Consider the following 22573-nt stretch of genomic DNA (forward strand, 5'->3'; position numbering starts at 1 on the left):
CAGTATTTCCAAACCAATTTATTTTGAGACAAGGTTGTCACCATAAACTATAGTTTTGTTAAATCTACAGAAAATTCTTTACAACAATACAGATTTTAATACTGCTTCCTAGAGTACAATAAATACTTGTATCAGTAAATCAAGGTCAAACTTGAAAAAGATAAGAGCAGTTAAGTCTTCACTTTAAGATAAGCCATTTCAGATGTTAAGTGGTTCAAAACCTTGACACAAGCCATAACCTCTGCACGAAGCACTGTTGGTAAAGTTGCTTTAAGGATGATACAAGAAACTGTAATAAATACACCCAGCTCAAAATATTAGGTTATATTTACAGAGTGCTCTAGATTGTTAAGGACTTCACAAAGCATTAACTTGTATTGTTCCACTATAGTCACATCATTTCACTACTAGTTAAAGCAAGGATTACATATGCACTCACATGGCCTATTACTGTATGTTAGAGCATAATGTATGGCTAGATAAAGGAAATGGATCCACTACTGAAGTCAAGGCATAATATACGACTTAAAACAATCAACCCAGTCCTGAATAGAGAGACATAAACACACACATTTGATTGTCTATTCTTCACACAGTTTCAATCATAATCAACAGTTAGTACGGTCAATTCATTCAAATTATATCTGCAATTTGAGATTTGCAATGTCCCTGCCCTCACCTACAAAGTCATTCATTTAGTTAGGCCTTAAGATTGTTCCCACTGTCCTCACAAAGAATATTGGTTCATCAACTCTTAACACAAAATATGATCACTTTGACAAAGATGGCATCTTTAAAAACATTTGTAAGATGTCCCACAACTAGGAGTGGTTGCACTTCAGTACATATAAAGCATCCACCGTGAGCAGTTCCTCTGAGGGTATCTTTACCATAATCCACATATACATACAGTATTACCAGCAGGGTCAGTGGGATACAGAACACCCGGAATCACAATGTTGTGTAGATGTAAACACACAATACTATTTAGAACAAAAAATACAAAGACCAGAACACATGTCAACATTTCTAAAAGTCCTTCATCCTAGACACATTCAGTACAAACTTGCACATATGAACAGGCTACATCTCCATAAATGTGAATTCAATGTTCCTTGCTCTGTTTGTCTGTACCAAAACAAAAAAAATAAAGGAAGTTAAATTGACTGCGAGGGTGTTTAATGAAATAAGATATGTGATTATGTATGCTATATAAAATGAGTAAGATCACATATTCAACTGAGATACATTGGTGCGCCATTCTGTGAATGAGTATACCACGGACCCAATTATTAAGGCGGCAACATCTTTTGACAAATGTATGTGTTGCCACATTTAAGTTTCAAACAGACAATAGAACAGAAATGATGAGTCAGCCAATACCTGAGATGTGCTATGGACGCTGACCTCGACCAGCACCCGTTTATCAGTATTTCGTTCAATTATCAAACGTACCACCATGTTAGTAACGTACCACTGTGCAATTTGTCTGTCACTCACTAGGCCAGATATACTATAGGTACAACACCTATAAACGTCACATTCGTACTCTTTAACCGTTTACAAATAGCACCCACACCAACTACATTGCCTACAGAAAGTATTCACACCTCTTGACCTTTTCCACATTTAGTTGTGTTACAGCCTGAATTTCAATAAATTAGCAAAAAAAATAAGTAAAAACATGTTTCACTTTGTCATTATGGGGTATTGTGTGTAGATGGGTGAGACAAAATCTATTTAATCCATTTTGAATTCAGACTAACACAACAAAATGTGGAATAAGTCAAGGGGTGTGAATATTTTCTGAAGAAACTGTAAATCATAATTTTTTGGGGTAAAAAACAAATACCTTCAATCTTCCTTCAAAAGTCCATGTGGTTCGGTGTTGTAGGAATGTGTTTCAGGAGTATCGGAATTTATAAACGTAATAACCGGTTGACCTGCCGTAACGAATAGGCCTAAGCTTTTTGGTCCTTTTTTTTTCTCAAGTTCATGTTAAAAAAAAATATCAATCAATTGAATGTATTAAATTGTTGTTCTCTTTGTGTGTCAGATCTGTAGTGTTAAAAAATTAATAATCCATATCTAAAACAGACAGTGCTACCTGTACGTATTGCAAATAAAACAACCACCAAACCCTGTACAGTATGTGCTGGTGGCCATAGATACCAAGTCACACAGTCAAGAGCATTTACCAAACACTGATGCAAGACTTCAAAGCAAGCTGAATTCAAAACCAGAAAAACACTTCATTAATATCAAATCAATGCTCTTGATGACCGTCGACAGAGGTAGATCTCTGAGCCAGTCTGTGTATTGGTACACAGGCTCTGGGTCCAGGCCTTGAGGCACTCTCGCCAAGGGAGAACCACAAGTAAAGAGGCTGCAATACTCATCCATGGAGTGGGTACAGTGATTGGTTCTGTCACTAGGGGGTAGTCGGAGAGAGGGTATGGTAGGATAGAAGCCCTAAATGTCAGTCTTGGTCTCAGAATGTCACCTCCATCAGGCCAGGTCAGGCCGTGCCTCCATCTCTCCCCGGGAGGCAGTGCGGGCTCGCATGTACTCACTGGTCTGGACCGCCACTGAGCGCCCGTCACCCATTCGCCATCTCTTCACCGCCAGGAAGGTGTTCACAGCGTACACACACGTCACCAGGAAGCCAAAGACCTGCACAGGAAGTTACAGAAACATGATTCAACACAACAGAATTTCTGTTACTATGATCTTAAAATAAATGTAGGTTTCCAAGAAGTACAGGAGGAAATGACACCTCCCTCCAGTCCTTCCTAATATTCCCAGTAGTAAATACATCTCAAATAGGGACTACTTTATAATTACAGCAAGACATTTAGCCGATTAAACAGTAACACACAAAGTGTCTAATCTCTCTCCAAATCGCAGCCCTTTATACAGTCTACGCCCCTAAAGAAATAGACAAGAGTGGAATTCAACAAATACACACCTCCCACGACTCCCTCCATCCCTCCCCAGCAGGAGAGCCCAGGGATTTAACTGGCCCATTCCAGGCCTGAAAAAGCCCAGGATGTTTAATAGAAACTTCCTGCTGAGAACATCTGTACCACAAACGACTCAGCACAAATCCCCAGGCCACCGGCCGGGCGCCCGTAGTGCACAGTTCTGCTGATCCAGCCTCACGCACAACCACGGGAATCAAGGGACCAGCAGTATGTACGATGGCGTGAATGCTTTCTTACGTGTAAGGAAACAAGTCAGCCTTGCCAGACAATTCACAATCTGCAAGAGATCATGGAGCGAGCGGTGCAGAGAATGAGAGGGAGAGACATCGAAATTAGGTTGAGGGTTACAAAGAGGGTTAATAGTCAAAAGAGAAAGAGACCGAGAGAAAGAGAAAGGTAGAGCGAAAAAGAGAATGAAACAGAGAGTGAAACGAGAGAGAAACCAATGAGGTGTGACCTCGCTCTCTCCAACCAGGGGATTGGGGCTGAACTCCAGAGTAAACGTCCATGTCACAGCTCAGAGCTGACAAGACAGGAATCAGAAATCAGCTCATAACCTCCAGGGGACTGAATCAGTAAATAGTGTGGATGTGGCAGCAGCAGGGTGACCAATGGAGCCATGAACATTCACTGTGGCTCTGCTCCCATCAAGCTCTCAGCACTTCCCTGAACACTTTGCACCTGGGCTGGCCAATTACTGCCTGGCCAACTGATCCTCAAACCTCGCACACTGTCAAGCAGCTTGATGTAGCAGCAATTCTATTTTGGATTTATTATACAGTAGGTGGGGAGGAAATGCCATATTGACTTGGTGAAATGCAGTTCAGGCTACCTTCCACAGGGAGGCAGCAGTTAACAGGAAATGCAGTATAACGTGGACAGACAAAGAAAGGAAAATCAACAGAAAAACTTCAGGGAGGCTTGTAGCTAATAGCTAAATGTCTTGCATTCGATTTGATTATTGAACATATCTCTGAACATTACATTTTGTAGTAAAGGTCTCTGATGTATATTTTAGATGCATATAGGCAACTCTTCAAACAACAGAATTCCAGTGGGTCATGTAACACCAGCCACTGTTCTTTGCGTAGCACAATAATGGATCAAAGAACTCTTTCACAGAGAGAGGGGCGTAGGGGAGGGGGGATGAGGGGGTGAAAGGAGAAAGACCAGACCTCAGCCCATGTTTCAGTGGTGTACATCTGAGACAGATTGATAAACAGGGTGGTCACTCCCGAGAAGGCCCGGGTCAGGGGTCACAAGGGAGTGACCAGGATGAGGATTCAGTGGGGCGGGACGGGGAACCCACCACTGCTGCGATCTCGGCACCGGACTTGTGGTTGAGAGCAGCCAGGACCACAGAAGCCAGGAAGAAGAAGAAGGTGCTGGCTGCAGTGTTGACCAGGTCCTGTGGCGACAGACAGACAGACCATGCATATTAATTAACAGGTCATGTTTAGACTGATAGTTACTGTACATATTGTAAGTAGCAAGGAGTTAGTACTAGCTTCTCTCACCATGTTGTGCAGAGACAATGTTGAGTAATGTTCCAGGGTCATATGATATAACAACTTTAAAAACCATCCCCACCCAAAAAGAAAACAAAAAACAGCAGTGTTTCTCAAAGGAACCTCAGATCACTCATCCAGCAATTATTTACAATGAACGTCAATGTCCGCCCCCCCCCCCCCCCCCCCCCCAAAAAAAAGATAACAAGAATAAACAAAAACTCTGTTGGTCACATGCGCCGAATACAACAAGTGTAGACTTTACCGTGAAATGTTTACTTACAAGCCCTTAACCAACAGTGCAGTTCAAGAAGAAGAAAATATTTACCAAGTAGACTCAAATAAAAAGTAATAATAAAAGCTACCCATCTAGCGGTTAAAACCACACACACATTTTTTTCCACCATGTTTTTGATCTGATAGAAAGTGGTAACTCTGTGGTGTCCAGCTCTAATGGGAGAGAGTGACAGACGGGTGGATAGATGGATGGATGGATGGATGGATGGATGGATGGATGGATGGATGGATGGATGGATGGATGGATGGATGGATGGATGGATGGATAGATGGATGGATGGATGGATGGATGGATGGATGGATGGATGGAGATGAGAAGGGTGGCCTGAGGCTTGGTGGAGTGTGGGTCTTTTATTGGGCAGGATGTAGTTCTTATGAACAGGAGACAGGAGGCGTAAAATGGCTTCTGTATACCACCCCTGCCTTGTCACAACACAACTGATTGGCTCAAATGCATTAAGAAGGAAAGAAATTCCACAAATTAACAAGGCACACAATTTGAATGCGTTCCAGGTGACTACCTAATGAAGCTGGTTGAGAGGATACCAAGAGTGTGCAAAGCTCTCATCAAGGCAAAGGGTGGCTATTTTGAAGAATCTCAAATATAAAATATATTTTGATTTGTTTAACACTTTCTTGGTTACTACATGATTCCATATGTGTTATTTCATAGTTTTGATGTCTTCATTATTATTCTACATTAAATAATAGTAAAAATGAAGAAAAACCCTGGAATGAGTAGGTGTGTTCACACTTTTGACTGGTACGGTATGCTCAATTTCAGAATTGTAATATTTAAATAACATATTAAGATATCTTTTCTTTTTTTGACTGTTTCTGTCAAATCAAAGTTGCATATTTAGAGTCTCTGTAACCCACACCATTGTCATACTTGTCAATCCATCAGCTATCTAAATGTTTGGAAGTGTTTGTGCTGTTCTCTTGTTCTCTGTTGATAGTAACTGGCGCTGAAGCCAATCACTGAAGGTCCTTGTACAAAGATCTGATTATTCACATGAACTTAGGACACTGTGTCTCCGTGAGCTTTCAGTATGTGTTGTTCTGGCTGGCTGACCAGTCCTTCAGTGCTTAATAAATGTTTCAGCATGACTGGGGCAAAGCCCCCCATGTGAATTGTTGTGATGGGAGTCATAACCCACATCGTCTCACATGACACCAACTCTCTCCCACAGACTCACTGGCCAAACCAGACTCAAGACTGAACACTAGGAGAGCGAGACCCTCAGAACCAGAATACTGGCCAAACCAGACTCAAGTCTCCTTTTTTTGCACCAACACACATGTACAGCTCAGAACACCAAACCACACATACACTGGAATCAATCAGAGACAAATCAAGCCTGAGTCTCACACTTGGCTTCAGATGTAGGGCAAATCCTCTAATGCCTCACTCCCTGTATATGCAGTCTGTATGTGTGGCAGGTATAGAGTGTGTCTGAGTTTGATCCACTCGGCAAGATGTGTGAAAAGAAAGCAAACGGTGCTCAGTGGAATGTAAAACTGTGAAAAGTGCTGTTATTCCTGGGGTTTAATCGGTCTGATGTGTTTCTACAGCGGCACTAGGCTATCTTGTAGAGCTGGATCTCCCACTGGACACACCACCAACACAATAGTAACAGCACAGCATACACTGGTCCAACTGGAGTTACTGGACTGATTTATCAGCGTCAATACTGCCATGCTCCCTCTACTACACACACCAGATCCAGCTCACCCTAGATCCAGCTCACTTCAGGTCCAGCTCACCCTAGATCCAGCTCACCCCAGATCCAGCTCACCCCAGATCCAGCTCACCCCAGATCCAGCTCACCCCAGATCCAGCTCACCCCAGATCCAGCTCACCCCAGATCCAGCTCACCCCAGATCCAGCTCACCCCAGATCCAGCTCACCCCAGATCCAGCTCACCTCAGATCCAGCTCACCTCAGATCCAGCTCACCTCAGATCCAGCTCACCTCAGATCCAGCTCACCTCAGATCCAGCTCACCTCAGATCCAGCTCACCTCAGATCCAGCTCACCTCAGATCCAGCTCACCTCAGATCCAGCTCACCTCAGATCCAGCTCACCTCAGATCCAGCTCACCTCAGATCCAGCTCACCTCAGATCCAGCTCACCTCAGATCCAGCTCACCTCAGATCCAGCTCACCTCAGATCCAGCTCACCCTAGATCTAGCTCACCCTAGATCCAGCTCACTTCAGGTCCAGCTCACCCTAGATCCAGCTCACCCTAGATCCAGCTCACTTCAGGTCCAGCTCACCCTAGATCCAGCTCACCCTAGATCCAGCTCACCCCAGGTCCAGCTCACCCCAGGTCCAGCTCACCCCAGGTCCAGCTCACCCCAGGTCCAGCTCATCCTAGATCCAGCTCACCCTAGATCCAGCTCACCCTAGATCCAGCTCACTTCAGGTCCAGCTCATCCTAGATCCAGCTCACCCTAGATCCAGCTCACTTCAGGTCCAGCTCACACTAGATCCAGCTCACTTCAGGTCCAGCTCACCCTAGATCCAGCTCACTTCAGGTCCAGCTCACCCTAGATCCAGCTCACTTCAGGTCCAGCTCACCCTAGATGCAGCTCACTTCAGGTCCAGCTCACCCCAGCAGAATACTCTCTGGGAGAAACCCTTCCCACATTCCACATGCACAGCAGCGGTTTGTAAAGCAGTAGCAAAAGATGGAGCGCCTGCCTTTAAATACCCCAGTCAAACCACTGCCTCACGCTTTCTCTCTCTCTCTCTCTCTCTCTCTCTCTGCAGAGTGACACACTTCTCCAACCCCTCCTTCAACCTCAGCCGCGAGGCAGAGAGGCAGGCAGGCCGCTTAGACTTACTGGCTTCTCTGGGAGACGGGGAGATGTCAGCAAGCTCAGCATTTGGCAGAGCAGTCAGGGACTCTCCGGAAGCCAGAAAGTGTGAGCGTGTTAGGAGTGGTCTTTCGATGAGGAGGGCTGTCGAGGCTCTAATAGCTACATCCCCTTCAAATGGCTCTACCAAATGTTTTCAGCTGCGTGTTTATGCTGATTTAGACAAGGATTAAGGCAACAGGAAGCACGCATATCCAGACAAACTCTCTGAAGTGGGAGTAGACTTCATGGAATAAGAGTTACCAAAAACACATTACAGAATACATTCAGTTCAACACTCTTTTCGGGGGGGGGGGGATAAAATCGATAAAAAGAGAAGGATAATTATTGCATGTCTTCCGCTTGGGTGGCAAAATACAGGGCTAAAACAACTGCAGTGAAGAACTTTTCCTGGAACACCCTCTGAGATAACTGAGTGAAAATAAATTGAATGTAAGAGAGGAGGGCTGTGCGAGCACAACAGGTTAATCACAATAGCAATGAATGGACCCTGCTAGGTGAAACAGCACGGGGTCTGACAGAGACGTGCCTCGGAACAAACAGCAGAAACTACTAACGCACACACAAACAGGGCGGCATTGCACACTATTTCAACAGATGCCAAGATTCAGGGAAAAGAAACCATACATCTACATATTCAAGAGGAATGCACTGTGTCTCATGTTTAATCAGTAGTCAAGCAAAGTAAATAAATAATACGTCGTTTGTGATTTGCCACAGGCTCATCCATCAAAACAGAAACCTTCGCTCCACTCAAGCCAATACACTGCCTGATTTCCATAAGGAGCTGGCACAGCAGGATCTGCAGTAGTGAGAAGGGGATAACCTGCAAACCAGATCAGCATACAGTATGCTCTCACACTCAGACGGGAGACTCTACTTGGCACATTGTCAAAGATCCAGTCAAGAGGCCACTTCAGGTTCTCCCACAGGCTGCTATTCCACTCGTGCATGTACTGAGATTTCTGTTCCCAGCCTCCTCGTTTCTGAGCAAAAACTTTCCCAGCAATCATTGGGCCAGCACTCACCCACATTGAAAACTGACAGTGTGTGTGGTCACCCTTCTCTGTGCTGTCTCTCCCTGGCATGACAGTTGGTCATTTGAAAGTCTTTGTGCGGAGAGACAACAGAGCAAGCCAGCTGAGACAATGCATGGCCGTTGTGGCAACGCCACAAAAAGAGAGCCAGTCTCTGCCTAGCACAAGACAGACCAACGCCACCCAATCCAGAGACACGGCGTCACACAGATCCCCAGGGGGGCAGGGAGAGAAAAAGAACACTAATAATACTGAACTCACTCCCCTCAGCTAGAGCCAACAATGTATCTGAATAATCAAATGACTTCTAACCAAATATGACATTCCCAGGAGCCTTCACTCACCAACTCTTCGTAAAGGTTACCTCAGAGAGCTTTATGATGAAGCCCAAGGCTGTGCTCATTTTCTTAGGTGAGGGAACAGCTCCCCTATATTCCCAAGACAGCAATAGAGCATTACCAAACATACCACCAAAAACACAGGGTTGAGATGACAGGATCAAAAAGCACATCATTAGAATGAGATATGGACATACTGAATTATTTTGACATGGTGCAGTGTTGCCATCTTTTTCGAAGGGTCCAGCACACCTGCACCTGACATTTGCTACGACTGCATTTTTGAAAACTCATTTGTCACCCACATTTTATAGGCAAGTGCACTTTCAGCACATTCAGTTTACCCTCAGTTCAACTGATCAACTTTTATTTGATCAAACGTCATGTCAAGTTGCTCTCATACCTATATAATAACACTGTATTTAAACTGGTCACAACTTTAGTCTCAAAACAAAGAGACCAACCCTTATCGACATCTGAACCAGACTCCTGCCTCCATCCAGTAAGAGGATGTGATTGGTCAGTGTGTGTAGGTGGTATACACACCGTCAGGCTCCAGTTGACGTGGGGCACTTTGGTGTGCAGACTCAGGCTGAAGATGAGGAGGAGGACGCCGGTGACTACAAAGGCACTGCAGCTGACAAACTCAAAGAAGTAGACCCCTCCGCAGGGTAGGCACAGCATGATGGTCTCTATGCAGATGAAGGCTATGAGGGCCAAGGCCTGCAGAGAGGGAGGAGGAAGAGGGACAGGTCAAGGACAGCCTTAAAATAAACTATAAACATACAGTCCTACAGTAGAGTGGGTGGTAGAGAGTGTGTCGTTATGATACTACCCACATCAACCCATACAAATCCATTCAGTCAGAAGGAGTACAGCCAACGTTCGTGAAAACCACAATTGACACAGGACAGCTTACGTTTTAATATTGTTCATTCATAATATGAGGCATGCCAGGGGTTAGCCATGTAGTCATGATAACTACATATCAACTAGTGACACTAACAACGTTTCTTTCACCGTACACCAACGTTTCCAAATCTTTGATGAGACTGAGGTGACTGGTGCTGGTGGTGTGGCATTGCCTTGGGATGTGAGTGAGAGGAGCCCACAACCTCATTGTGAACAGTTAACTGATATATTTCCCCTCCCATTCATCACTCCGCCACAGTGATGGGGGAGAACTCGGAGGTTAATGTGTTATTTAGGGTTTCCGTTGCAATCAGCCCGACTCTCCACAAACCTCAGACCAGCAGATTACAGGTTGGTCCGCGTGAGCCTGAGGGAGACGGAACCACCGCCATCACCACGCATACATATTCCAGGCTTTGTCCCATCTGGGCCGGGCTCAGACCGGATCTAGTTGCCTGACAGATCTAAATAAAGAATCTGTTCCTTCTGGGATAATGGGCCCAGTCCAGCTTGTATCATCAATAATGTATGAGCTCTGTGACAGGAAGTCTGAGAATTACAGGCATGCTAATGCACACACTTAGCACCCTTGCCATGTGTACATTCACACCACCTTGAGAAAGCTAAAAGGTGGCTAATGGACCATTCCCTAGTCACATCACTCAGTGCCTGAGGAAGAAAGAAAGAGAACTATTTTGGTATCATCATCAAAAGTGACATCACACTCTTACATATGCACGCGTGCACACACACACACGCACACACACACACAGAATCTCTTTCCTTCTCTCTCTCCTCCCACCACTTTTGAAAAAGCCCGTTCCTAAGGGGAGCTTTCAGGTGTCTTATGCAGATGCTTGGTTTCACAGCTTTGACAGGGAAGTCACATGACAGTCTACGGCTCCCCACATGGACTTGGGACAGCCAAGCGTCTGAGGATCTGCTTACGGCCAGAACTCTAAAAGATTTAGGATTTAACCTAAAGAATCCATCCCTAACAAGCCTTATCAAGAAGCCATGAGACACCCAGATTTGCACACGCGTACACTTGCTGTTTCTATGATGTATGACCGGCTCAGATTTTTTGTCTGTTTTCCATGCTCTTTTGAAATGCAGATTGATCCAGGCCTCTCTGTGAAGAGCCAGCTCCTGTTTTGTACTGGTTAAATGGAAAGGGTGATTGACAGACAACGATTTCCATGGCAACAGTGGGACTTGAATATGCAGATTCACCTCCCTTTTAAGCCGTGATATTATCTTTAGACGGAGAAAAACATCTCGCCTCTGTACAATTATCTTTAATGGCCTTGGAGACAATTTGAATCCTATGATTTATGTGTAAAGAATTACCATAATTATGAAGTTGGACAAAAGACCAATCCATCTGTAATATTAAAAATGTTTATGAAAACAAAACTCATTTTCTATAAAATATGTCGGCGCAGTATCAAGGCCCAATCCATCCCCTCTTTTTCTGGGTCAAACACGCTGCTGATCAGAAGCCACTCTTTCCTCTCCATCCAAGTCATATATTATCCTGAAGAACAAGTTTGTGATACCGTGAGGATGAGTTAATCATCCCATCTGACAACAACAGTTTTCTATAGAATAGAGCAATATTGTCAACGTCAGAATTTGCTGTAAAACTGGCATCTTAGTTGCCTGAGATAGAAGTCAACGGACATGGTAAGTGCAGGGAGTAATCCAAACAGTATATTGGACCAGATGCTGATGGGAGCAGCAGGGAGGCAGCTGTTCCTTCTGACCAGCTCCCCTCCTTTCCTCACCTCTTCTCTCTAGCCCCGGGCTGTTTCTTAAACCTGTCAGCCCGGTTAATGAACAGACCCGGGTACTGCAACAGAGCTTCTCATCACAACACTCCTCTGTTTCTGACACGTAGAGTTGTTGAGGCAGGAGAGCGCTTAGGCTACACTCCTGATAGGTTCTCTGGCTCACCACCCTTCACACGTTACACATCTGCTGCAATTACAGCCTTGCGAAGGCCAAACACTGCACTCAATCTCACGCGGACATGCGCAGTCGCGCGCATACAAACGTATTACTGTTTCAAGGCGGCAAATCTTTGTCAAGGCCACACTTACAGTAGGTACCCTCTGCGAGGGATTCATTCGGGCCTATGTCTTTCTCTGTGGCAGCCAACTGACACCGCATTAGAGCGGTGTTTGCCTGGGTACACACAGCGTGACATAACAACATGGACGTGTCCAGACTGGAGGTGGAGGGTGGATGCAGTGGATGAAGTCATCGCTGAGTTGTGATAAAAGCAGCCCTTCCCTGGCCCAGTGTGGAGCAGGTGTCAGACAGGGAGGGGGGAGGGGATGGGGTTACTATGCATGCTGGGTAAGTGTGTAACTAATGACTATATGTCAACCCCCCCCCCCCCCCCCACCCTTCTTCAAAACCTCCCATTCTTCATCTCTGGGATTAGGTACATTGTGAGTTGCTTGCAATGGCCACTTGGGAGTCAGATCCCAGTCTTGTTCACCATCTGTTGTGGCCAGAAAATGAACGGAGGTAGGCATCACGACACAGACTGCACTCCAACGACCCTTGATCAGCGGTGTCCTGTGCATTTCGTTCCTAGCCTAAATGGCTCATAGAAATCTGTGCAAAAATAACTGTTTTTCGCCTGTTTCTTGACCCCAGAGATGTCTGTAGAGCCAGAAACTCCGCCTATCATGTGTGTTTGTTAAAGATCAGTTTGAGAGAAACCCTAGAACACAACACACAGTCTCTCCAGAATGGGAAGTGCTAGCTGACACGGAGCAGCATCTGGTAAATTCATTTAGCTCCATACACAGCCTACAAAAAGGGCCTTCAATAATATTTAACTTTCGCTTGTTAAATCACCACATAAAAAATATCTACATTACAAGGTCCATTGACACAACTGAATAGCTATGTAACAACTTAATCTAAACGGCAACACTCTACAAAAGAGATTAAAAGGGAGTTTTATTTTGGTATTATAAAGGCCACGGTGTAAATTACATTATAAACAGTACAAAAAGGAGGGACTGTCAAAATCTGATTGGTAAGAGCTGATTGGGTAAGAGCTGATTGGGTTAGATGACTTGAGCTCTGTGGAAATGCTTAGAGGAGATGAGATCCACAAAAAGCCTGTTGTCACGAGACTTTTCACATCCGTGTAAAGTTTCATCATGGACTGACACAAAGAAAGGTTCTCTGAAAGTGATAGCGCCAGTATCCTGGTACTACTGTTTCTCCCAGTAACACCAAGTCAACCTCAGGCCTTCAGAGTGTTTATGTTACAACAACCTCTACGGGACCAGAGACCAAGAGGGTGTGGCTGTAGGGAACAGTTCCCATAGTAAAGTCCTTAGGAGAGGTAAACATGCTGACTGGAAGAGGGTTTCACCTCAACTTAACTAATGTGACATATACTATACACACAACCCTCCTGATTTGACCAGCAAGGCTAGCACCGAACATTCCTCTTTACTAGCCCATAAAAGTATGCTTTTTGATTTATAGCTGAAATCGTATATGATTTTATGTAACTGAATAGCCTATTAGGGAAGGATAACTTTTCATCATCAACCCTCCCTTTAAACTAGGCTTAAGTCCATTATCACTAGTTTAATTTAGTTCAACAATATCAAATCATCAACACTGCACTAATGCGGATTGAACTGGGATGATCCATTTACATTGAGAGTGCTCTTGTTCAGGGAAAAACTGGGCACATTTGCAGATGAGTTACAATGAGCGGTGTTTTGAGGATTAAATAGTAAAACGCAAGACCTCAGCAGTTCCCTGTGAGGCCCTTCAAGTCAGTCAATCATTGTCCAGTGGTAGTGGAAAAGGCTGTGGCATACCTGCACTCCAAGGTCAACTGACAGTCAAACCCGAGCTTAAACATGGGAGCTCTGCTATTGTAAAACGATTATGGTCAACCTTGAGCATATTTCCTCATTGAGCTGCCGTGAGTAAATTAATGTGTTATCAACTCCTCTGTACTACCCTAAAAAAAGTAAAAGATAAGAATAACAAATCATTACAGAGCAGCAGTAAATAACAATAGTGGGGCTATATACAGGGGGTACCGGTACAGAGTCAATGTGTCAATGTGCTGGGGACACCGGTGTCGAGGTAATTATGTACATGTAGGTAGCAACAGCGTAGGGTAGCCATTTGTGGGTAGCCATGTTCAGGAATCTTATGGCTTGGGGGTAGAAGCTGTTCAGAAGCCTCTTGGACATAGACTTGGCCCTCCGCTACAGCTTGTCGTGCGGTAGCAGAGAGAACAGTCTTTGACTAGGGTGGCTGGAGTCTTTGACAATCTTTAGGGCCTTCCTCTGACACCGCCTGGTATAGAGGTCCTGGATGGCAGGAAGCTTGGCCCCAGTGACGTAATGGGCTGTACGCACTACCCTCTGTAGCGCCTTGCAGTCGGAGGCCGAGCAGTTGCCATACCAGGCAGTGATGCAACCCGTCAGGATGCTTTCGATGGTGCACCTGTAAAACCTTTTGAGGATCTGGGGACCCATGCCAAATCTTTTCAGTCCCCTGAGGGGGAATAGGTTTTGTCGTGCCCTCTTCACGACTGTCTTGGTGTGCTTGGACCATGTTAGTTTGTTGGTGATTTGGACGCCAAGGAAATTGAAGTTAGGGCTGTGTGATATGGCCTAAAAGTAATATCTCAATTTTTTTCAGAGGTTTGAACGATTCATGATATATATCTCGATTTCTTGTTTTTCTCTAAACAAATTAAAAAAAGGCCAAGACATTTTATTAAAATAAAAAAACATACAAGGCCTCAAGGCCTATTTGTGCAAAACAAATTAAGTCTCTTCTATTTAGGAATGTTTGACCAATAGCTGTTTGAATATGTAATTTATATAATCATTTTGATTGAAAATGTGTTAATTTGTTATAATTAAAACAGCCTGTGGATATTTGCTATTGGATTGTCAGAATGACACAACTACTAACACAGCCTACAGCTGGTCTGAACATAACTTTTTGAATGCACTTGAATTATCTAATGTCACACTTACCGATGGCGAGGTGAAGACAGTGCCCAAAGTACTGCAGGCGGGTCCAGTTGTTCAAGACCAATCCTTTTATCATGTTACTCCTGCTGTCAGTTGTCATGCACACCTGTCGGTCTTCGCTCATCTTCCACGATGCCAGAGTCTTTGAGACCCTGGGCTATTACTTCACCCGTATGATCATCGGGGAAGTAAGACGTCTGGAGGCAGACATTTAGCAATTTCCAGTCTTCATTTATGTAGTGGACTGTCAAACTTAGGTATGGCTCTGACGTTCTGCTTGACCATAGATTGGCTGTGGTGGGAAAATATGACACACTAGCCAGCTTCTCTGCTACTCTTTCGCGGGTAGCAGTGTATAATCGCGGCAGGGCTTCTTCCGTGAAATACTTGCGGCTTGGTCACTGATATTTGTGGTCAACTGTACCTAGCAGCTTTATAAAGCCTGGCTTTTCTACTGTAAAAAAATAGGACCATATCTTTCGCTCTGTAATAGGTCACTGCATCCGTTACCTCCTTCCACCTCAAACTTGTCTTGTTTTTTCTTGTTTTTTTTTATTTTTTCATAAGGGATTACGTTTGAAAAAGATGCGGCTATGGTAGTTTGTCTTTTAGCAGACGTTTTGGGAATCGGCCGACTGGAATTGGCATTGCGTAACCTCACGCATTCCTCCCATTCCACCATGCGTTTCAGTTGCAGGTGATGGAAGAGGTTGTTCGTGCTGCTGCTTTTCGTTGCAATTGTCTTTCGACACATTTTGCACAGGACATTCGTTTGCTTAACATAAGACCTCTTAAACCCAAACCACTTCCATATTACTGAAAAAAATTGCCCTTTTTGGGGATGATTTCATCCTCACGAGAGGCTGAGCTGGCTTCCTCACTTTCCATTTGTGGAATTCTTACCGGCGTTACACTTCTCCGGCGTGGTTACAATTTGTGACAGGCTGTCTAGGGTTGTGATTGGTGGACAACCTCTGTGCACCTGTTGTCACGTAATTGGGACATGACTCGACAGTGGGCTGACAGAGAAGAGACAGTGAGATGCTGCATTTGTAGAACGTTAAAACATTATAACAGAGCCTCGATTCTTTGCGATATACATTTTTCATATCGCGCTAAAACATAAACTTGAATATATCAAAAAAACACTTGATATATCGCCCAACTTGAAGCTCTCAACCTGCTCCACTACAGCCCCGTCGCTAAGAATGGGGGCCTGCTCAGTCCTCCTTTTCCTGTAGTCCACAATCATCTCCTTTGTCTTGATCACGTTGAGGGAGAGGTTGTTGTCCTTGCACCACACGGTCAGGTCTCTGACCTCCTCCCTATAGGCTGTCTCATTGTTGTCGGTGATCAGGCCCACCACAGCTGTGTCATCAGCAAACTTAATGATGGTGTTGGAGTCATGCCTGGCCGTGCAGTCATGAGTGAACAGGGACTGAGCACGCACCCCTGAGGGGCCCCCACGTTGAGGATCAGCGGGGCGGATGTGTTGTTACCTACCCATACCACCTGGGGGCAGCCCGTCAGGAAGTCCAGGATCCAGTTGCAGAGGGAGGTGTTTAGTCCCAGGGTCCTTAGCTTAGTGATGAGCTTTGAGGGCACTATGGTGTTGAATGCTGAGTTGTAGTCAATGAATAGCATTCTCACATAGGTGTTCCTTTTGTCCAGGTGGGAAAGGGCAGTGTGGAGTGCAATAGAGATTGCCTCATCTGTGGATCTGTTGGTGCGGTATGCAAATTGGAGTGGGTCTAGGGTTTCTGGGATAATGGTGTTGATGTGAGCCATGACCAGCCTTTCAAAGCATTTCATGGCTACAGACTAGAGGTCGACCGATTAATCGGAATGGCCGATTAATTAGTGCCAATTTCAAGTTTTCATAACAATCGGTAACTGGCATTTTTGGACACTGATCACGGCCGATTACGTTGCACTCCACGTGGAGACTGCTTGGCAGGCTGACTACCTGTTATGCGAGTGCAGCAAGGAGCAAAGGTAAGGTGCTAGCTAGCATTAAACGTATCTTATAAAAACAATCAATCTTAACATAATCACTAGTTATCTACACATGGTTGATGATATTACTAGTTTATCTAGCTTGTCCTGCGTTGCATATTTCAAGTTTTCATAACAATCGGAAATCTGTATTTTTGGACACCGATTTGTCCGATTATTTTTTATACCTTTATTTATCCTTTATTTAACTAGGCAAGTCAGTTAAGAACACATTCTTATTTTCAATGACGGCCTAGGAACGGTGGGTTAACTGCCTTGTTCAGGGGCAGAATGACAGATTTTTACCTTGTCAGCTCGGGGATTCAATCTTGCAACCTTACAGTTAACTAGTCCAACACTCTAACCACCTGATTACATTGCACTCCACGAGGATACAGCCTGTTACGCGAATGCAGTAAGAAGACAAGGTAAGTTGCTAGCTAGCATTAAACTTATTTTATTAAAAAAACAATCAATCAATCATAATCACTAGTTAACTACACATGGTTGATGATATTACTACTTTATCTAGCGTGACCTGCGTTGCATATAATCGATGCGGTGCGTATTCGCAAAAAAGGACTGTCTTGCTCCAATATGTACCTAACCATAAACGTCAATGCCTTTCTTAAAATCAATACACAAGTATATATTTTTTAAACCTGCATATTTAGTTAATATTGCCCGCTAACCTTGGCTCGTTGCAAACTCTGTGAAGACTATTTCTTCCTAACAAAGACAGCCAACTTCGCCAAATGGGGGATAATTTAACAAAAGCGCATTTGCGAAAAAAGCACAATCGTTGCACGACTGTACCTAACCATAAACATCAATGCCTTTCTTAAAATCAATTCACAGAAGTATATATTTTTAAACCTGCATATTTTGCAAAAAGAAATCCAGGTTAGCAGGTAATATTAACCGGGTGAAATTGTGTCACTTCTCTTACGTTCATTGCACGCAGAGTCAGTGTATATGCAACAGTTTGGGCCGCCTAATTTGCCAGAATTTTACGTAATTATGACATAACATTGAAGGTTGTGCAATGTAACAGGAATATTTAGACTTATGGATGCCACCCGTTAGATAAAATACGGAACAGTTCCGTATATCACTGAAAGAATAAACGTTTTGTTTTCGAGATGATAGTTTCCGGATTCGACCATATTAATGACCTAAGGCTCGTATTTCTGTGTGTTATTATGTTATAATTAAGTCTATGATTTGATAGAGCAGTCTGACTGAGCGATGGTAGGCACCAGCAGGCTCGTAAGCATTCATTCAAACAGCACTTTCGTGCATTTTGCCAGCAGCTCGTCGCTGTGCTTCAAGCATTGAGCTGTTAATGACTTCAAGCCTATCAACTCCCGAGATTAGGCTGGTGTAACCGATGTGAAATGGCTAGCTAATTAGCGGGGTGCGCGCTAATAGCGCTTCAATCGGTGACGTAACTCGCTCTGAGACCTTGAAGTAGTTGTTCCCTTTGCTCTGCAAGGGCTGCGGCTTTTGTGGAGCGATGGGTAGCAATGATTCGAGGGTGGCTGTTGTCGATGTGTTTGTTCCTTGTTCAAGCCCAGGTAGGGGCGAGGAGAGGGACGGAAGCTATACTGTTACACTGGCAATACTAAAGTGCCTATAAGAACATCCAATAGTCAAAGGTATATGAAATACAAATGGTATAGAGAGAAATAGTCCTATAATAACTACAACCTAAAACTTCTTACCTGGGAATATTGAAGACTCATGTTAAAAGAAACCCCCAGCTTTCATATGTTCTCATGTTCTGCGCAAGGAACTTAAACGTTAGCTTTTTTACATGGCACATATTGCACTTTTACTTTCTTCTCCAACACTTTGTTTTCACATTATTTAAACCAAATTGAACAGGTTTCATTATTTATTTGAGGCTAAATTGATTTTATTGATGTATTATATTAAATTTAAATAAAAGTGTTCATTCAGTATTGTTGTAATTGTCATTATTACAAATAAATAAATAAAAATTGGCCGATTAATCGGTATCGGCTTTTTTTGGTCCTCCAATAATCGGTATCGGTTTTGAAAAATCATAATCGGTCGACCTCTACTACAGATGTGAGTGCTACGGGTCAGTAGTCATTTCGGCAGGTTACCTTAGTGTTCTTGGGCACAGGGACTATGGTGGTCTGCTTGAAACATGTTGGTATTACAGACTCAGACAGGGAGAGGTTGAAAATGTCAGTGAAGACACTTGCCAGTTGGTCAGCGCATGCTCGGTGTACACGTCCTGGTAATCCGTCTGGCCCAGCGGCCTTGTGAATGTTGACCTGTTTAAAGGTCTTACTTACATCGGCTGCGGAAAGCGTGATCACACAGTCGTCCGGAACAGCTGGTACTCTCACGCATGTTTCAGTATTACTTGCCTCGAAACAAGCATAGAAGTTATTTAGCTCGTCTGGTAGGCAGCTCTCAGCTGCAAGAATAATAAAGTAATACAGTCACTAGGTCCATGAACCCAACAGGGCTTGGTTGGCAGACATGGTGAAGGTGAGATAATGACATTCAGATGTCCTGCCCAGCGCAGGTATTACATTAAACTGGCATGAATAGGAAAGACTGGAAAGACTTGTCGCATTCACACATGTAATTTGTTTATTTATTTAACCTTTATTTATCAATGCAAGTCAGTTAAGAACAAATTGTTATTTACAATGATGGCCTAGGAACAGTGGGCTAACTGCCTTGTTCAGGGGCAGAACGACAGATTTTTACCTTGTCAGCTCGGGGATTCGATCTAGCAACCTTTCGATTACTGGCCCAACGCTCTAACCACTAGGCTACCTGCCGTAATGTCACAGAGTCGTGCTGTCTCCACTGAACATTTACATTTGCCCCGGGTAACGGTGGTGAAAGACATGACTTCCTGTATGACCTCAGTCTTTTGTTTGTTTTTATGTAACCAGCTTTCTCCAACTATGACATTGTAATTACATGCTTATTTTTGTCAGTATCATCTGACCGAGAAGTAAACATCCACCTGGGCACAGAGAGTTGCTCTCGGCACAGACTTTACACGCAGGGTACAGATGTCTTTCTCAAAGACATATATCTCCGGGTGTGTGTGATTCTCCAGGTATACCTCTCCCACTGTTCTCCTTGTCAGACTGGTACTGTGCCTTTTCTGGCTTTGAATCTGGTGAATCCTCTGAACATCAAAACTCGTCGTACAATGAGTTCACTTAAAGAGTCTGTGTGTGTGTGTGTTGACCGCTGTACAGCACAACAGAAGCCAAATTACGTTCTATAACCGCTAATGAAGCAATATTCGAACATGGCATCTTCTGAGTAGGGGGCTCAGGTTGTTTCCCTTGGCACTGTATGCACTTAAATATTCCCTTGGTTCCACCGGTTTCCCCCCATTGTGCATACAGTGCTTCATCTGTAGGCTATGTGAGAGCACCATCTCTGACTGAGCAGTTTGGCACCAATAGATGGGACAAAACTCTGCCTGAGACGTTTCCTCTGCAGCTGAATTATCATAGCTTGGGAGGCATCATCTTCCTTTGTTGTTGTGTTTTCTCCCCCCTAGACATCTGGTTTTAGGTGTACTGTCTCAAACCCCACATTGAACTATTCTGTTTCCCCTTCCTGTAAACTGCTTAGATTTCATGAAAATAAACTGATTTCATGAAAATAAACAATAGTCATACAATTTTTATAACTGGCTGATATGGAATTATTTCTAGTAGAGGAATTTGTCATTATTTGGGCTACTTCCATTTCAATATTATGTACATATCTACCTCAAATACCTCGTACACTGACATGGTACTGTTAGTCCCTCTATATTGCGCCATTCTTGTGTATTTTATTTTTAAACTCTGCATTGTTGGGAAGGACTCGGCAGCAAGCGTTTCACGATAAAGTCTTAAAACTGTTGTATTCGGCACGTGAGACAAATTTTGATTTGAAAGTGTAGCATATTGGACTGTGGGCGAGCCACATGCAAACTGGGTTACTATTATGTCACTGTGCCTAAAGAACCAGGCCACTCTCAAAAACAGACAAGCACCGGCTACACGCATACAAATGCAAACACAAGGTTACAACGCACATCATTCAATTAAGTTTTTATATGCACATCTTTAACACTTCAGTCGCCTAGTCATGCAGTCTGTTGAATGGTTTGACTTAATTATTTAACTTACCACTTCAACGGCCTTTAATATGCCAAAGTGTGACTTCAGGTACTCAAAGTCACACCTAATGCCACCCAAAACATTCCTTGAGTGTACGGGCTCGGTGGTGGGCTGGTATGGGCTACTTGCTCCCGAGATCATGGAAGTGTTGGAGGCCTCGCCATGAAACCCCTCCGCCTCCTCACTGTTCCTCATGATTTCACTGTACGCTCCTAACACGCACCGGAACTTTTAGTAGAGTAGCCCAGTGGATTACTCACGGTTGGGCTTTGAAAACAAAAAAACACTTTATGCAATACGCGAAAGGGAAAAATAAAAACAGCCCACTTTTGATGCGACGATCGCACAAGCTACTTTGTTGTGGCGAACATTTTTTTAAAGGGGTAACAATGCTTATTCCGCGAATATTCCTCGTTGATCAAATGCTGCTTCCATAAAGAATGTGATACAAATTGCCTTACAGCTGCGCACTAGAGTAAGGGACGATTCTGGTTTGTTCTGCACGCACCGTAAACACCTATTCATGGAGTTGGAGAAACAGGCGAGCTACATTCCGCTCCTTTGTGATACTTATGTAAATAACAAAAATCCATCATGGCCAGAATAAACGAGACATGCCGTTTTTACACCATGGCGTTTCTAGCCAAAAGTTCTGAGCTGAAATACAAATTATGTTACGGTTGCTGTAAATGTAAAGTCTTCGCCCTAAAAAACGGCACATTCCTGTATGCACACGCTTTAAAACGTATTTAAATGCTTGAAGACGCCCATCGGATATAGTAACTTCTGGTAGTTTAGGGCCCGGGGGCAGTCTTTACTATCCCCGTTGATCTAATTGTAAATAGTGAAGAGCTTTCCCGATGTGTCCATCATCGTTCGCTGATAGATACTGCGTAGGTTTGCCCATGCCATGCAGGGCGCGGAGAGTGGTGGTCTATGATCGTGACGTGTACACAGGTGTACACTGATGACGCTTTGGCAGGTAGGCCCCATCATCTCTATGGCTAGTCCTACGGTATAGTGTTTGCAATAGTACCCCGATTACTGTAACATATTACAGTATTATGTTCATCCACTATGCAGTGGTCGTTTGGAGTGGACAATAGATACCACTAGGCTACACATCTCTAAACAGGCCAATCAACATACATGAAACAGAACAGGCAAAACAAATATGCTCCGACTTTTTAAAAAGAAATAAGTCATAAAATAACCACTGGCTACATTACTTACTCTGACCATCAGAGTAAGTCATATCTACTAAAAGTGATGACAGACATTTAAAAATAAAACATAACGACTGATCACTATCATCTGTTCAGCGCCGATGTAGGGCAAGAACAAAAGAATTGCACTTAAGTGTCCTACTGTCCTTGTGTCTGGAAAAACACCACACTGCCATC

The 22573-nt window shown here is 43.9% G+C and overlaps 1 protein-coding gene across 1 annotated transcript; it reads right to left on the minus strand.

The window, feature by feature from the left end:
* Positions 1-3: 3 nt before the first annotated feature.
* LOC129834197 (CKLF-like MARVEL transmembrane domain-containing protein 4) lies at positions 4-22089 on the minus strand. Its single transcript, XM_055898937.1, has 4 exons — positions 21180-22089; positions 9593-9769; positions 4294-4392; positions 4-2673 (listed from the first exon to the last, which is right to left on the minus strand). The coding sequence occupies exons 1-4, from the start codon at positions 21363-21365 to the stop codon at positions 2509-2511; spliced, it is 627 nt and encodes a 208-aa protein (XP_055754912.1). The 5' UTR covers positions 21366-22089; the 3' UTR covers positions 4-2508.
* Positions 22090-22573: the final 484 nt, after the last annotated feature.

This window comes from Salvelinus fontinalis, chromosome 35, assembly GCF_029448725.1.
Source record: "Salvelinus fontinalis isolate EN_2023a chromosome 35, ASM2944872v1, whole genome shotgun sequence".
Lineage (NCBI taxonomy): Eukaryota > Metazoa > Chordata > Actinopteri > Salmoniformes > Salmonidae > Salvelinus > Salvelinus fontinalis.